Source organism: Hippopotamus amphibius, chromosome 3, assembly GCF_030028045.1.
Source record: "Hippopotamus amphibius kiboko isolate mHipAmp2 chromosome 3, mHipAmp2.hap2, whole genome shotgun sequence".
In the NCBI taxonomy this organism is placed as follows: domain Eukaryota; kingdom Metazoa; phylum Chordata; class Mammalia; order Artiodactyla; family Hippopotamidae; genus Hippopotamus; species Hippopotamus amphibius.
The window spans coordinates 93,802,220-93,818,783 of record NC_080188.1 but is presented as its reverse complement, the minus strand read 5'-3'; the positions used below and the strand labels follow the sequence as shown (position 1 = coordinate 93,818,783).

Genomic DNA, 16,564 nt, shown 5'->3' with positions numbered 1-16,564 from the left:
GATAATGGGGACTAAATTGACAATTTGACCAATCATCAATAATAGGAAATAAAAACTCTCCTGTAGAGGTTCCAAAACTGTACCCAGTGTTGACAATTAACTTTATGACTTGGATATATATCTGTTATTTAGTTATGGTTTGCTGGACATACTTAAAGTTTTCTGTATTTTCAGAAACTAAATATGGAGAAATCTGTGAAGTGAATATGAAGATTAATAGATATTCCTCACACTTGAAATTAAATGTCTTAGGAAGAATATTTTTGCTTATAATTTTGAACAAAAAATACTGAGATGGTTAAATATAACTTTTATTTTAAACAAGAACTTACAATTCATTGGTTTACAAGTTGAAATGGAAGGTAATATAACTGCTCTTTAAAATGAAATTACAGATTGGATTGACAATAACTTTATACAACTAAATGAATTTACCATATTATAACACGTTAAAATTATTTTCCATATATTAGGAACTGATGTCCAGATCCAGAGCTCTTACACATAAATTAAACTCCACATGTTAACAAAATTTGTTGATTATACACACATAGTTACTGTGAACGTATTTTAGAGGATCCCTACACTTGTTCTTGCCTTGGTAAACACTGAGACCTATGACATATGAAGACAGTGTATAAGGGACCTTAAGTCAGCTTTGATCCCATTATTAAGAAATCCATATAGAATTGGATTAAGACAACAGGACATCATGCCTAGCAAGTGACAGATGCAATACACCAACTTGAAATGCCTATTTGAAATCAGGTTATCGTTAAAATCGGTCACCACGTGGAAAAGGTGCAGAGGCATCCAACTCACCGCAAACACTAGTATCAAGATGGTCAGTCTGTAGAACACACTTCGAGATCTTTTTTTTAATCTCATGATAGAACGGTTTACTCTCATCTCATGAACATCTGAGTTTTCTTCCGGTTTCACCTCAAAGCAGGTGGGGACCCCTGGTATAAACTTCCTGGATGAAGGGGGCTGACTTTTCCCTGGGCCCAAGTGTTCTGGAAGCCTTCTTGAGCGGTTCTCTGGAGGAGGTCTGGCTGGAGCTGGCAGCACGCACGCCGTCTTCTTGCTGTACCTCCTTCTGTGCTTTCGGAGAAAAGAATAGCTCCATTTCCGGCGGCTGGGGAGCCTCCCCTGAGGCCCACTCTTTTTGGAAGGATGCAGAGTTAAGTTGATCATCTCATTTTCTTCCAGTTGGTTTTCTTGGTTGGACAGTCCACAGCTTATGCTCCTGCAGACGCTGGTATGACTTACAGTTAGACAAACTAAGGGCAGAATATACTGAACGAGCAACAGGGAGATAGTGAAAGCAATCCGGTATGCGTCGGATGGCCATGACTCAACACACAAATACCTGCTGCTGAGCAACGCTGAACCAAACGTCTCCTGGAGTTCCACAAGGCTGTGAAACACTGGGAGGGGAGAACACATCGCAAAGCCCAGGGTCCAGACAGTGGCGATCAGGAAATAGCCATGGTTTGCTGTTAAATGATTAGATACAGGATGCTTTATCATATGGTACCTGACAATGGCGATTGATATTAAAATTAAAGTGGAAACCAGAACTGTCACACACTGAAGGAAAGGCATGACGTGACACATGACTCTGCCGAACATCCACTGATCCAGCAAGACAGAGGTCAGTGTGAAAGGTGAGCAAAACAGAACAACCAAGATATCAGAGAAGGCCAGGTTCCCTATGAGGAAGTTCACTGTCGTCTTCTGATTTCGCTTTCTCATGAGAGCCATTAAAATAAGTAGATTCCCCATAAAACCAAGAAGACTTACGAAAGTATAGAGTCCAATCAGAAAGTACTGCAAGTCGTCCACGCTGCTTTTATAGTCATCCCAGACTGGGAAATCAGAATTCTGAGTGGCAGTAGTATTGTTCTCAGCGGCAAGTGTCTTGTTATAATCATCCTTGAGCTCTGAATCCATGTTATTCTCCTGCTTAGAATAAAAAGATGTTAGTTAGCAGCTTGAAAAAAAAAAATTCCATGACTACTATAAATCAATCCATTGAGAAGGAAACAACATTTTACCATGTGCTCCCATTACCCTATTAATTTACGAAGAAACTCTGGTGAAGTCTTTAACTGGCACCAAATGCAGTGCAAATATCAGCCAATAACAATTACAGGAAGTTTAAATCTATCATCATTTCTATGGTGTGTTGACTCATGTTAAAGTAGCAGAACTTGTTTTTTAAATTTATGTAGAAATAATGTAAGGGAAGGAAAAGGCAAATGTGGATATCTAACTTATACTGTTCTCTAGTCAAGCTACCTGATACTTGTAGTCATATAACCTTACCTTAAACATTCCTTCCTCTCCTACATCAATGAAGGTCAAACTTAAAAGCCACCTTCCCTAAAGTATTCCTTGGTCTATTCAACTGGATGTGATCTCTTTTTGGAACCCCCACATATTTCTGTTTATAGCTGTCTGATGCTACATGACACAATTTGCTTTGCACTGCAGTTATAATAGAAACTGGTATACCTTATCCATGCATAAGCAATGGAAAAGCAGAAACTGTGCTTTACTCCCCGTGGTATCTACCATAAAACATGGCACAGTAACTTCACCATGGCAAGTGTTAAATAAATATATGTGGGAAAATGAAAAATTCAAACAAAAGTTTAATATCCTAAATATATCTGGTTCATGAAGTCTTCAAATTTGAGCTTCTCAAGTGTAGAAACACTATCCCAGGACCTACATGTATAGAGTAGGCACTCAATAAATGTTTCTCACATGCTGTTGGCTCTGTAATACAATTCTGGATGGTAAAATCATCTCGTGATCACTTTTCAGTCCTCTGGGACGTGAAGATTATCATGAATTAAACCACTGACCAGCTGGCTGATGGTGTTTTTAAAAACAAAACTTACTTGTTTATTTTTTAATTTAAAAATTGAAAAGAGATTTCAGCTTTAAAAAGATTGAATAAATTCATATTGTTTAAGGAAACTATCACAGCATAAAGTTAAATGTAGAAGTGATACTAACATAATAACCCATAGTAAGTTTTTTCACCTCAAGGAAATTAATAATGTAATTTTAATACCATAGTGATATTACTTATTCACTGCTACATATTAGAGATTTGACAGTATTGCCTGATGAAGTATACAATTGCCTGTAATATATCAAAAAGGAGCAAAAGGAATGCCTTCTCCCCTTCAAAAAAGCAAGCACTTCCATTTGTTTTAAAACAAGAATATCCTACAGAATACTCAGGACTGCAATAGTTTATTAATTCTGATGAGTATACTTTGTTATAGAGATCCTGATATATATATATATACATATATATACAGCTATCAGAGATCCTGATATATATATATATATATATATATATACACACACACGTATATATCTTAAAAAAGCATTTTCACTACATATCAGTATATGCTTATCAACCTCTTTCTAGATCTACAGTTGGGTAATTATACTTAAAACTATAAAAAATACATATAGATTTAAGTTAATAATAAACACTATTATCTTCAATTTATAAGGGACGTGTAGGTCCTGGTCCAATAAATTTCCAAATAGAAAATCTTACTGTGTACACACACTCATCGTAAATAACTTTAAGTTTATATACAGCAGTTTTCAAATAGGATGACAAAAGCGTTGCTGTGCTATGAGAAAATTTTAAATGTTTATGTTTTTCACAACTTCTATAACCAATTCTATATTGACTGAATTTCTGAAAGCTAGTTATCAATACATCTCTTTAAAGATAAATGAATTCAAAAGCTCAGGATCTTATACATTTATTCTTAGGCCCTAACGAACAATTTATATTGATGTTGCCTCAAGTTAAAGAAAAGCGATTCACAAGATTTAATGAATCATCCCACTCATCATATTCCCAGTCAATGGCCTTGCTGCCATTCCCCTGGGTAGGTCAGTGAGCTTCTACTCAGAGAAGCCCAGACTGGCCGTTTCCTGAGTTCTGATGGCCCCGGGACTCCATCTCACTTGTTCATAATCCTATTTACACTCGTACTCTGTAAAAGCTGTTTGTTACCGTGATCCTTCTTAGTTATTCTTTGGACTCACTTTTTGGAAACAATCCTTTTTTGCTATATATCAATAGTTACTGATTGCCTCCCCTATGACCAAGGCAAGGACAAGAGAGGAACTGGGCCATTAGTTCTATAATGGCCTTTTCCTTTCTTGGGCAAGTAACTGTAGAATGACACTCCCTGAGAGTATTACTGTTCCAAATTTGAAGAGGATATGCAGCACAATTGGTGGTAATAGAGAGAATGTGGTTTTGAGTCTAAAACTCAGAGCACCTCTAATGCATGCTCAGTTCTCTCTGTTAGACTCTGATGGAGAAAAGGAAAAATGTCTTAATTATGTTCATGATTTTAATGATGCTTAATAGAGTATGTTGTAGTGGATGCTAAGTAAATATCTGTTACTTAATCATTTTAGAAAAGTAGTTTAATTTTTCCAGCTTTAAAAAACAGAAATGAATCTTCCTGGGAATATGGGCAAATTCAGGATAAAGTATAACCATATGTGTATATATGCATATGCATGTGTGTGTGTATGTCTGTACATATATACATATATTAGAACCACTGAAAGTAGACAAGGTTTCAAATGGCCCCAAAATGCAATGAAGAGTACCTACATAGATAATTGTGATAATTTACCACTTCACAATTTTAAATTACAAGCAGGCCTCATTTCATAATGCTTCACTTTATTTCACTTATTGCATTTTTCACAAATTGAAGATTTGTGGTAACTCTGCATAGAGCAAATCTGTTAGTGCCACTTTTCCAACAGCATTTGCTCACTTCATGTTCCTCTGTCACACTTTGGTGATTCTCTCAATATTTCAAATTTTTCATTATTTTTTATTTATTCTGTTGATCTGTGATCAGTGATCTCTGATGTACTACTGTAGTAGTTTGGGGTTCCATAAACTTCCCCATATAAGATGACAACTTAATCCATAAATGTTGTGTGTGTTCGGACTGCTCCACTGGCCAGCCATTCCCCCATCACTCTCCCTCTCCTCGGGCCTCCCTATTCCCTGAGACACAATATATTGAAATTAGGACAATTTTTTTTTTTTTTTTTGAGGCAAGGAATACAGTTTTATTTGGAAAGCCAGTAGACCAAGAAGAAGGCAGACTAGTGTCTCCAAAAAACCATCTTATCGGGGTCTGGATGCCCCTTTGTTGTATAGAATCACAGAGAGAGAAAGAGGCAGTGAGGAAGTAAAGTAAAAAGGGAGAATAGAGGGAGAGGTGCGAGGAAGTAAAGTAAAAGGGCTATCAGTCTTGCAAAACATCTCCTGGAATGACCAGCCTTGGGGAGGGGATGTGTTAACTTCTTTTCTGCAGCCATTCAAAGGTGGGCAGGGTTCTCTGAGGCAGGCCATCATGTATGATTATAACAAAAGCAACGGAAATCAAAGGTTAAAGTCAAAGAAACAGATCCAACATGGAGTCCAATTTAGCACTTCCCTGTTACAATTCCCCACTGTCAATGTCCACTCCACAATCTTATGGAAAAAGAGGTAGCAATGTTCTAACTGTTCCATCAGATGGACCTTTCTGGGAGTGTCTACTTTCTACCTGTAGACTTAAAAATATTCACAACCTAAAAGCTGAGAGTTATTAGGAATTTTGAGAGCTTCAAGCCCAGGAGGCCACACCTCAAGTTAAGGATTTAGCATTTTTCTATGCATGGAAAGATGCAAGAGTCTGGGCTCACTGAAATCTTTTTTGATTATGTACCACAGCTATCTGGGGCCTGTATCCTGTATTTTCACATCCTGAGTTTCCTTAGGGCTTACCACCGGGAGTGGCTGCAGTCTGATGGCTGCTAGATGGCAGGTATTCTCTTTCCTGAGTTTTCTCAGGGCTCACCAGCTCACGATGGAGGGCTGCAGCTGCCGATGACTGATCCTCTCCTCTTGGTCATGAATTTGACCAATATTTGGGAGACATTTCATGATCAAATTTTGTCCCACAGTGCTGGGAGTCTCATCCCAGGACAGGTGAAAATTCTTGACACACCACTCCAGGTGCTAATTTTTGGATTAGGCCCTACTCATAATTAAAGATTCTCTAGATCCTCTGTCTAATTGCGATCCAGGAGACATTTTCCCTTGTTGCTTCTTCCCATACCTAGAATCACATTATTACAATTATGTTATGTTATAAATGTGATCTATTTCCTTAAGATGTTTAGTAATATAAGTTTTGTTGGAAGCCTGGTTACACACTGGGTGCTGCAAGAGACAATAATCATAAAATAGATAGGATATAAGTAACACAGCTAGTGACATTGACAAAGTCATAGTGCAACAGGGAGACACAAAGCACACAAAATTTGGAAACAAAGAACAAATTAAAACAATGACTAGTATAACTAGTTGTAATCCAGCTGCAATAAAATATCAAGTCCACAGGAGAGACAGCTGCAGACTCCAAATTCTTGCAGGATCAGGTTAAGAGAAAAAGATAAATGTTTTGCCTTTGTTTACAAAGGCATACTTTATCAACTTGTTTTAGGTCACAATATAAGAGAAAAGGTTTTTCCAAAAAACAAGGATTAAAGCCTGTATATTTCCCAAAGTCATAAAGTTATAAATCATATTTACCAGTTCATTCAATACATGTAATTAATTCCCATTGATCTGGATGAAATAATCAGGTTTCCCATTTAGTTCTGTCATTTATTACCCAGTCCAGTGATATTATCTAAAGGCTATCAGAAACTTACATTTGTTTAAAAGTTCCTTTTAATCAGTCTTCTTGACATCTGATATGTCCTGATATGTTATCAATCATAATACTAGTTATTCTAAAATGTTATATCCAAGTTTCCTGCTAATTGCATTGTACTCAAATCTTTAACTATGCTATTTTAAGTTTTGTCCTGATGCTTTTAGACCAATCGTTAACCCTACAATGAATGGCCTCTAAGTGTTCAACTGAAAGGAAGAGTTTCATGTCTCTCCCTTTAAATCAAAAGTTAGAAATGATTAAGCTTAGTAAAGAAGGCCTGTGGAAAGGCAAGACAGGCTGAAAGCTAGCGCTCTCGTGCCACACAGGTAGCCAAGTTGTGAATGCAGAGCAAAAGTTCTTGAAGGAAATTAGAAGTGCTACTCCAGTTAACATGTGAATGTTAAGAAAGACTAACAGCCTTATTGCTGATACAGAGGAATTTTTAGTGGTCTGGATAAAAGATCAAAATAGCAACAACATTACCTTAAGCCAAACTCTAATCCAGAGGAAGGCCCTAACTCTCTTCAATTCTCTGAAGGCTGAGAGAGGTGAGGACGCTGCAGAAGAAAAGTCTGAAGTTAACAGAGGTGGATTCATGAAATTTAAGAAAAGAAGCTGTCTCTATAAGCTAAAAGTGCAAGGTGAAGCAGCCAGTGCTGATACAGAAGCTGCAGCAAGTTACCCAGAAGATCTAGCTAAGATCATTCATGAGGGTGGCTACACTAAACAACAGATTTCCAATGCAGACAAAACAGTCTTATATTGGAAGAAGATGCCTTCCAGGACTTTCATTGCTAGAGAGGAGACGTCAATGCCTTGGCTTCAAAGCTTCAAAGGACAGGCTGTCAGGCGTCTCTTATTGGGGCTAATGTAGCTGGTGACTTGAAGTGGAGCCAATGCCCATTTACCATTCTAAAAATCCTAGGGCCCTCAAGAATTATGCTCATGCTACTCTTCCTGTGCTTTATATATGAAAAAACAAAACCTGGATAACATCACATGTATTGACGACATGGTTTACTGAATATTTTAAGCCCACTGTTGAGATCTACTGCTCGGAAAAAGATTCCGTTCAAAATATTACTGTTCATTGACAATGCACCTGCTCACCCAAGAGCTCTGATGGAGATGTACAATGAAATTAATGTTGTTTTCTTGCCTGCTAACACAACATCCATTCTGTAGCCCATGGATCACGGAGTCATTTTGACTTTCAAGTTTTATTACTTACGAAACACATTTTTGTAATGCTATAGCTGCCACAGACAGTGATTCCTCTGATGGCTCTGGGCAAAGTCAATTGAAGAACTTCTGGAAAGGATTCACCATTCTAGACACCATTAAGAATATTTGTGATTCATAAGAACAGGTCAACATATCACCAGGAACAGGAATTTGGAAGAAGTTGATTTCAACCATCATGGATGACTAGGAGGGGTCAAGCCTTCAGTGGAGCAAGTAACTACAAGTGTGGTGGAAATAGAAAGAGAACTAGAATTGGAAGTGGAGCCTGAAGAACTGACTGAATTGCCATCATCTCCTGACAAAACTTTAATGGGTGAGGAGATGCTTCTTACGGATGTGCAAAGAAAGTGGTTTCTTGAGATGAAATCTTCTCCTAGTGAAGATGCTGCGAAGATTGTTGAAATGACAACAAAGATTTAGAATATGACTTAAAACTTGGTTGATAAAACAGAGCAGGGTTTGAGAAGACCGACTCCAATTTTGAAAGGAGTTCTGCTATGGATAAAATGCTATAAAACAGCACTGCATGCGACAAAGAAATTATTTCTGAAAGGCACAATTAAGGCGGCAAATTTCATTGCTGTCTTATGTTAAGAAATTGCCACAGCCACCCCAACCTTCAGTAACAACCACCCTGCTCAGTCGGCAGCCATCATCATGGAGGCAAGACCCTTCACCAGCAAAAAGATGACAACTCAATGAAGGCTCAAATGGTCGTTAGCATTTTTTAGCAATAAAGGAATTTTAATTAAGGTATGTACATGGTTTTATTAGACATAATATTATTGAACGCTTAATAGACCACAGTATAGTATAAACATAACTTTTACATGCACTGGAAAACCAAAAAACTCACGTGACTCTCTTTATTGCAGTGGTCTGGAACCGAACCTGCAATATCTCTGAGGTATGTCCATAAATACCTTCACTGATAAAGGCTATCACACAGCAACATAAAACTGAAAAGGCAAAAAATATTTATAACATTTTTTTACTTAAATGAAAAACATGTACATCAGATTGCACAGTTGGTCGCTAATACTTTCATAATATATGCACATAAAATATTGAACTCATTAAATTATAAAAAAAAACACTGCCTCATTAGTAAGCAGACGAAGGAAATGCCATCCTGAATATTCACTGGACACAGGAAAAACTGAGAGGAACAATTCTCTCTTTCCCTATAAAACACTAATTTACACGTAATTTTAAAGGGGACGCGCCTTCCGTTAATGAAAAGCTAAGGAAAGTTAGTTGTTCCTTTATTCACTCAACTAGCATTTATTAAACATCTAATATGCTAGGTGCTTTGCCAGGCTCTGGCAGGATAAGATAACTGATACAAGGCATTCTGTGAGGAATATTCTGGGAGATTAAATCAAGGTTCCAGGCAAGTAATTACAGACTGCAAGTGCCTAAGATATGAAAGGCCCTAGATGGATGATGAATGAATGACTGAATGAATGGCATTCTCCTTATTGTCAGTGGTGCTCTTTTTTTACGACAGCATGAAAACTTGCGTATTTGGGGAATACTATGAATATTTATTTGTACCTATTGATAGACTGAGAAATTACCATTTTTCCCTTATACTTTTCTTTCGCCTCACATTCATTCATTCATTTATCCATTTTATTTTGGTGTGACTATGTAGTTAACCTTTTCCTGCTCTTCCTGTAGTCCCACTCCACCCCATCTACACACATAACACCTAACATCTGCTCTGCACTAAAAGAGCAGTCTGTAAATCTTTGCTCAGATGGATGACTTCTCACAACTAAATAATGGATATCGCAAATAAGGCGAGGGGGCAAGGAGGGAATGTTAAGCTCTTTCTTTAAAGGTGTCTCCTTGTAGCCAGGGAACATTTTAAACATTAGGAAAATTCTGTCCAATAAGATTCAAGTCTTCTTTTTCTTTTAAATTAAAAGATCTACGGTAGAGGAATAACTTTAAAATGACAGGAAAAAAAGCACACAGGATTTCTTTCCTTAAACTTACCCCCTCACTTCCTTTTTTCCTGAAAAAAACAGTAAGCAAGATTATGGTGGAAGTGTAAATCTCTTCAATAATGATCTGCTTTGCAACAAGTGTTATAATGAATGTTGTACAATTTTATGCAACAAATATTTTATACATAATGAAAACAATGGTAAATGTAAACTTCTCATCTCACATCACTAGAGAAATTATGAAATAGAGAATGTTTTAAAAATGAAACATTATTTTCGAAGAAATCTGATATTGACGGTGTGAAACCTTTGTGGCGCCTAATTAGGAGATTTTGTTCTCTTTTTTATCTAGTTTTATCCCCCCCATCCCCCCGAATTCCCAGGCTGTAATATCAAACTTTAATCCTCAAAGCGAAAATAAAAGTTTTTGGTCAAACTGTGGTGGCTTTTTTAAAAGAGCAGTGTTGTAAAGACACTGTAATTTTGTTATATTGTAATTGTTTATAAAAATTAATCTTTATGTGAAACCAAGACAAATGAAATCTTGTGAATGGACTTTAATAGTATGTTAGATAGATAGTTCTTAAAAAGAATAAGGAGAGGAAGTGCATGGAACTCTGAGGACACTGAAGGACTGACCTCATACATTTAAATAAGGTTGCTTTGTTAGTATCTTTTCCTGCCTTAGGAAAATTCACATCTTCCTTCTCAAAAAAAAAAAAAAAAAAAAAAGCCAATCACACAAAAGAATAAAATACATGTAATTTTTTCCCTCTAGCAATGATAAAATATCAACTATTGCCTACTTTGCTGTGATCCTGGAACAATGGCGAGATTCCACGTTCTCAAATATTCCCATGATTTATTTTTAAAGCCAGAATTTGGCAAAATTTGAAAAGGAAAGAAATACTGCTCCACTCAGCTAACACCCAGGCGCGCGCCACCCTCTCTTCTCATTGCTAACAGCAGAGTTTCTCTTCCCTTGAGAAATCTGAAATTTAAAATTGCCTTCCGGCTGCAAATTCCGCTGAGAGCGCCTCAGGCGATTTCCACGGTCTACGGTCAACTCTCTGGGCTTCGATCCAACACGGAGGTTCGCTCCCTTTAGAAGGTAACCGAAAGGTCCGCAAGCTCGGGGATAAATCCCCGGTTTCGAAATTCGAGGCGCAGGGATGTGTGAGGGCACCCGGCCCCGGAGCGCAGACCCCGGCGCGCCGCCTCGCCATCCCAGGCATCGGCGGGCTCCGCGGTCGGTGCTCGGCGCCCCGGGACCCCGGCGGGACCCCAGCCCCGGACGCCGCGGGGCCGCCGCGGGCTCGCCCTCCCCGCCCCGGCTCCGGCGGGACCCTCGACCGTCTCGCCCGGCTCAGCTCCGCGCGCCCACCCGGGGGGCTCCTGCGCCGCGCGGCAGGCAGCTCCGCCGGCTCCCTCCGCGCCCCACCTTCGCCGGTCTCCCCCGCCCGGACCCCCGCTTCCAGTCCCGGCTTCCCGTACCTCGGGGCGCCCCGGCTCCCGGGATCGCTGCCGCCCCTGCGCCCAGTGGCGACGGCGACAGGGGAGGGGGGAGCCCGGGCACGCGACTGCTCCCCGAGCCCGCCCGGCGCGCCCCCTACCTTCGCGAGGGCCGGGGAGAGGCTGCAGCCCCCGGCACCCAGGCTCCCGGGCCGGGCCTGCCGAGGCCGAGCCGGAAAGTCGGGGTTCGGAGCCAGCGTGGGCGCGGCGCCTCCGCAGCTCGGGCGCCCCGGGAACATTTCAAGGCCAAGGATTTCTCTTTGTTCGAAAGGGTAATAATAAAAACCCAAACCAAAGCAGAGCGCTGGTCTTTCTCGCACCTTTCCGAGCGAGGCGGGGAGGCGTCTGGGCAGGGGTCGGCCTGACCTGCGGGCACGCGGGGACGTGGGGACGCGGGGTGGAGGAGGCGCCCAGGCGGAGCAGGCGAGGGCTTCCTCCCGGCGCGGCGGGGACAGGCGTGGGCGCGGGGCCGGGGAGGCTGGAGCCCAACCCACGCTTCCCGAGCTGCGCGGGGCCCACGGCTTAAAGAGGACGGGGATGAAAAGAGTTGTCACAGGTTTAAAAGACCAAAAGCAAACAAAACTTGTCCTCTCTTCCTGCTCAACGTGACGGCTATCCTCAAGGCCGTATAAATCTGTCCTGGGCAGGTTTGCCTTATTTTTAGTTATTAGTTGTCAGGTGCTTAAGCCTTCTCTTGTGCAGTGTGGGTGTGGGTGTGGGGGTGTGTGTAAGAGTGACAGAGACAGAGACAGAGAAAGAAGAGAGATTGGGGATGAATCAGTTACAAGCCCCTGTCCTTTGAAGTTAAAGGCTTTTGTTTCAGTCTCTGGGGCCTTCCAGAGTCTCTAAAGGCTTCTCCAGAGCTAATGATTAGGGATGTGAAGATGTAGAAACAAGGAATAGCTGTTGCGCTGGGAAACTGGTAACAATTTAGACTATAAACCAGCCACACTGCAAAATCACCCTACTCGCGGTTCCCTGAAAGATATAAAGGTCTAACACACATTCCTAAGCTGTTTTCACAGGCAGCAGACCCCCCACCAGATGAAAACTGCTGAGGGCAAGGACATGGACCGTAGACTGGTTGAAACCAGCAAGTTGATGATGCTTGAAACTTCACCTTGATGCCAACCAATAAGAGAATTGTGCAGCAGCTGATCACACGCCCTTCAGCTCCCTCCCTCACACGGCCTTTAAACCCCCCTACCTGAAAGCCATCAAGGAGTTGGGGTCTTTTGATTATGAGCTGCTCATTCTCCTTGCTTGGTGCCTGCAATAAACGCTGCACTTTCCATCACCACAAGCCAGGGTCAGTAGATTGGCTTTACTTTACACAGGCGAGCGGATCCAAGTTTGGTTCTGTAACAGGGAGAGGTCCATAGCTGAGTCCAAGAAGGGGTGTGTTTATTGTACACTTTAAAACTGAAAACGGCTATGTGACAGTCACAGCATCACCTGTGTAGTGATGAAGCAATCCTTTGGGACTAGCAGTCTCTAAACTGGAGAGGACTGTATCCCTTTGGAGTGATGCTATTGATATTTGTAAATATAATTCCTAGGGGCAGTAAACACTAGCTGTTACTCCAGAAGCCAGAGAAAAAATTCCTGTGGCCATCTTCTGCTGAATTTTAGTATTTGATACTCAGGGGACCTGTATAGAGTATTGTTATATCAGCCAGAGTCGCCCAAGAGCTTTAAATACCCAAGTATATAAACTTCCTATTTCATTTGCTTCTGTTTTAACACAATAGGCATTCTGAGAAGGCCCATGGGATTCTGCAGTGGGTGAAGGGAAAGATGGAAGTGTCAAGAAGCGGTGCCTGGGGAGACAAGAAAGCTTGGTCCTTAAACTTTCTTAACTCCAGCATCTGTACAGTAAAGTGCCACACCTGCCCCGTAAATTTCTACCCTCCCATCCCCTGTACAGCTATAATACATGCCTACTTCTACAACACATGGCCTTTAAAACAACTTCCAAATGAACCCCATTGTGACCATTGTCTGGGAGGGGGAGGTTCCACCCTCCCCCTCTGGATTTCTTGTGGCTGGACTAACAATAAGATGGACACAAATTTTAATTCGTGCATGGAGAAAAAGAAACAAATTTTAATTCATGTCTGTGGAGATCTCATAGAAATGGGACCTAAGAAGTAGCCAAAGCAGGCAGTTTATACGGTTTTTAGATGAAGAAACAATAAACAATAATTTTGTAAGGAATTGACAGGACAAGGGAATTTAGGCTTTGGGTGCTTAATTAGGGAGGAATCTAAACAGAGTTTGGGCTTGGGTAACAAATACAAGAAGTAACACAGTTTTATACAGGCTTCTCTGCCAAATTCCTTATCACTGGTGATAAGGGTGTTCTTCTGCCTCCAGATGCAGGGAGAGCACCTTTCACAGGGGAGATTTATTTCCTGCTTTCAGGGAGAAAGAAAGGAGGGTCTTACATTGCATCCCTCTTGTATTGGTTATTTCTTTTTTCTTTTCTTTTTTTTCCAGATCTTTATTGGGGTATAATTGCTTTACATTGTTGTGCCAGTTTCCACTGTATAACAAAGTGAATCAGCTAAATTTACATATATGTCCCCATATCCCCTCCCTCTTGAGCCTCCCTCCTACCCTCCCTATTCCAGCCCTCTGCGTCATCATCAATCATTGAGTTGATCTCTGTGTTAAGCAGTGGTCATTTCTTAAGTAACTTTAGTTCAAAGTAACCAACACACCATCATGGCATATTTGGGGATAGAACACCCGGAATCCTAACACTATCTTCCAAAAACAAATACAACTGGTTTATGTTGTAAGCTTTTGTATATGAAAAATACAAGATGAATTGTATTTTTTCTTTTCAACAATTTTTTTTTTCTTTTGATGGTATGAACCTTTAGGTTTGAAATAACTATGATTATTAGAGTAAAATTAAAAGGACAACATGTCTTCGAGATGAAGATTTTGGTTAACCCACCATTTCTTTTCTGACTACACACACAGACAAACGAGCCTTAAAGAGGAACTTAGAATTTCTTCTTTAAATACACATTTCCTATACACGGAGTGAACACATTATTAGAAATTATTTTTTCAAAAAAATTGTCAATTTGAAAAATTCCAACAATATGCTACATAGAGAAGAAAATATAAAGATAACTGTGCTTTTATCTTCAAATTTCCCAGGAAGGATTCAAGACTAATCATCATCACTCTTTGTAGAACATAATAGAGTAATTTTGTTTCTATTTGATGGAGTGACATTCAAACAGAGGAAGTACTACCCCTGGGAACAGAAATAGTAATGTCCACCTCTGCTCTATGTATTTTTCCCACTTACTATTTACAAAATGCTCATTTGGGAAATTAAGTTGGGTTTTATGTGTGGTACAAAATTAAACAGGCTATTTTCCAGTTCTCATGGTTCTTTATCAGTTATGGAAGGAAGCATATCTATAAAGTTAAAACTTAGAATCACCCAGGAACTCCCAAGATAAATTATTGAATAATAAAACGCTCTCCAGACAATGCCTGGCATAGCATTTCTCTGAGGAACATCTGTTGTTTTTATCAAAGTTATTGCTGCATTTTAATAACTGCTACCATTTGTGGAGACCACTTCTAAAGTGCTTTGATATAATCTCAAGTGATATGTGATCTCAAATGATGGTTATAGTGAGAGTAAATAAACTAAAGAAAATATTATTTTAGTTGTTGCATTCTTTTCTCTGACAATTTTTGTTATATTCACTAAGAGTAAACATTTCTTTGTCTGCTGTTTCTAGCATGATAAATTTAAATCTTTAATTCTTAAAAGGTATGGAAACGGTCATCTCCGTGTGTTAAAAATATTTTCATGATACTCATTTCTGCACTGATTTCTTTGGAATCATAATAGTTTATCATATAATTAATATTCAGGACTTAAAACAAGGAACTAACTTATAATTGTGAAATACATGCTATTTTTTAAGTAACAAGATTTTTTTATTTTACTTTTTAAAATTTTTATTAGAGTATGGTTGATTTCCAATGTTGTGTTAGTTTCAGGTGTACAGCAAAGTGAATCAGTTATACATATACATATACCCATTCTTTTTTTTTTTTTTTTTAAGATTCTTTTCCCATGTAGGCCATTATAGAGAATAAAGTAGATTTCCCTCTGGTATACAGCAGGTTATTATTAGTTGTCTATTTCATATAGTGGTGTGTATATGTCAGTCTCAATCTCCCAGTTTATCCCTCCCCACCCCATGCCCTGGTAACCATAAGTTTATTTTCTACATCTGTGACTGTACTTCTGTTTTGTAAATCAGTTCATTTGTACCCCCTTTTTTAAAATTCCACATATAAGTAATATCATATGATATTTGTCTTTCTGTGTCTGACTTAGTTCACTCAGTATGACAATCTCTAGGTCCATCCATGTTGCTGCAAATGGCATTATTTTGTTCTTTATTATTGCTGAGTAATATTCCAAAAGTTATTTTTAAAAAAAGTTAACCCAAAGTATTTGTGTGCCTAGAGTCATTTTCCCAGGGAATTCAATGATAATTTTGAGGTACTAAGGGGGAACTATAAACATTTCATTGCCTTCTTCTGACAAGCACTGTGCTACTTAAGCAAAATTTATCTTTCTTTTTGATCCCCTTATGATTAAAGCATTGAATATAAAACAGTAAGTGATTCTAGTTCTTTTTTAGAGTAATTTTTTTCACATTAAAAATACATACACACTTATGTGTGATACACAGGTATATAGTTATACAATCACATATCACATACCTATTTGTATAACGGTTATTTGTCAAAAACACCTGGATTGCAGGCTGGTTTTATCCCAAATGAATGATGTGGTGTTAGACAAAGCACTTGATCTTTTTAGTCTTTACTCTCTTTGTCTGTAAAACAAAATGTTTTGACTAACAGATCTGGAGTCCCCTTTGGCTCTGAAAACCTATGACTTTATGCCATTGAGAAGCACACATTACAGATATATGGGTAGAAAAATAACTTTTTTGAATCTTCAGAAAAACTTGATGGTCATAAACATTGTTTGTTTCCCCTCCATATTAG

At 39.3% G+C, this 16,564-nt stretch overlaps 1 protein-coding gene across 1 annotated transcript; it reads right to left on the bottom strand.

Moving 5' to 3' along the window:
* Positions 1–297: 297 nt before the first annotated feature.
* Positions 298–8,934, bottom strand: NPY5R (neuropeptide Y receptor Y5). Its single transcript, XM_057728332.1, has 2 exons — positions 8,890–8,934; positions 298–1,965 (listed from the first exon to the last, which is right to left on the bottom strand). The coding sequence occupies exon 2, from the start codon at positions 1,954–1,956 to the stop codon at positions 616–618; it is 1,341 nt and encodes a 446-aa protein (XP_057584315.1). The 5' UTR covers positions 1,957–1,965; positions 8,890–8,934; the 3' UTR covers positions 298–615.
* Between the last annotated feature and the right edge of the window lie 7,630 nt (positions 8,935–16,564).

Bases quoted from the DNA above. Each gene is read 5' to 3' on its own strand.
- NPY5R (XM_057728332.1), bottom strand. From the start codon at position 1,956: ATGGATTCAGAGCTCAAGGATGATTATAACAAGACACTTGCCGCTGAG.